This window comes from Aplysia californica, unplaced genomic scaffold, assembly GCF_000002075.1.
Source record: "Aplysia californica isolate F4 #8 unplaced genomic scaffold, AplCal3.0 scaffold00007, whole genome shotgun sequence".
In the NCBI taxonomy this organism is placed as follows: Eukaryota; Metazoa; Mollusca; class Gastropoda; order Aplysiida; family Aplysiidae; genus Aplysia; species Aplysia californica.
In genome coordinates this window covers 2,033,510-2,035,019 of record NW_004797277.1, presented here as the reverse complement: position 1 = coordinate 2,035,019, position 1,510 = coordinate 2,033,510, and the positions used below count along the sequence as shown (strand labels likewise).

The 1,510-nt window shown below is 37.8% G+C and overlaps 1 protein-coding gene across 1 annotated transcript in view; it reads left to right on the top strand.

The window, feature by feature from the left end:
- LOC101854681 (leucine-rich repeat-containing protein 74A) overlaps window positions 1-1,510 on the top strand; it is an 8,857-nt gene that overhangs the window by 5,542 nt on the left and 1,805 nt on the right. The window contains exons 5-6 of the mRNA XM_005089628.3: window positions 396-503; window positions 1,326-1,419. Of these exons, the coding sequence (XP_005089685.1) occupies window positions 396-503; window positions 1,326-1,419 (202 nt within the window). The remainder of the gene's footprint in view (window positions 1-395; window positions 504-1,325; window positions 1,420-1,510) is intronic.

The window sequence follows — 1,510 nt, the reverse complement described above, 5'->3', positions numbered from 1 at the left end:
GGGGGGGGGGGGGGCTTTTAAGGACAAGTGGGCTATCCCGAAAGATGCTGTTTTGAGAAAATCGAAGGTAAAAATGTTCCCCTTGTTCAGTTCCGTTAAAAGACAAGGAGAGTTTTGTATGTAACCAAACAAATATACACATCAATAAAACCAAACTTTTCCTTTTGGTAGGGCAATATCCACTTTTGGTGTAGGTCAAGATTTCTGGAAAACCCCGAAATCTGGGTTAGCCCGCTTGTCCTTAAACGCGACCGTAATATTATGTCTATGGTGGTACCTTTTTTTTTGGGGGGGGGGGGACTATTGTTGTATCTATCTGGTGTTTATCTCCTTTTATTTGGTTTGTGTATATTCATTTAATGTTAATCTCTGTGCATTTTGTTCTCTCTTATTAGTGTAACACAGCAATTGAACACATGGATCTTGAAGGAAACTGGATCATGGCTGAAGGAACAGTTCATCTGTGCCGAGTCTTGAGAGAAAATGTTTTCCTTACTGAGCTGGTAAATCAATCCACATACTATGATCAGAACATCTTTTTATTAAGCTTTTCCTTCATAAAATCTAGTAGGCCTACCACACTTTTGGTTTTATAAAATAAAACTAAATAAAAACACTTTACAATCCCCCCACCCTCTAAAAAACAAAAACAATAAAAGAACTGACACTACTGCTACTTAAATACGTAATTTATAACCCACAGTTTGTACAGTGGTTTTCTACTGCAGACACTTGAAATATTCCGTTTCTGTATTTAAGATATTAATAATCAAAGTCAGCATGAGTGGGTGGTTGGCGGGTGCTCTGGTGTAGTTTGCTCCTTCTTTCCTACACAAAATATATCGTCTCTATATCCCCTCCCTCTTTTTTGTGTCTGTTACTCTCTTGTAACACCTCTAATCTTCGGCACTTATATGACCTTATTGTGTTGCAAGTTCCGTAAAACACTTACCAAAACTAAAACTAAAAGTCAGCATGAGAGTGGTCTTTTTTACGCGCTCTTTGTTGTCAGGATGCAACAATTTTAATCTTGTAAACCTGTGAACGTCTTTATGGAACGATTTAGTAATTGGTTATTTGGTTTATAATAAGTTCTTCGAGTGCATACTCACCGATTGACAAACAAAGAAGCAGACTTGTTAGCAGATCCTACAACTGGATATCTGGGAAATAGGAGGAGAGACAGACAAACTGACGAGGAAGACCAAAGAGGATAAGAGGGACAGATAGACAGACAATTTAGTTAGAGAAAACCTTGACATAATGCTATTTAAGGATTGTTGTTTCATTTTTTCCTCTTTTTTTCCCTCTTCATTTGTTTCTAGAACTTGTCTGAAAACAAGATTGAGGACGAAGGAGCAACAACGGTGTGCAAACTATTGATAGAGAACAGAACCATAGAGAGGCTTGAGCTGGCTGGTCAGTTGTCGCCTATGTAATTGTGATGGTGTTAAAACTGTTGTTGTTGTTGTTGTTGTTGTTGTTGTTGTTGTTGTTGTTGTTGTTGTTG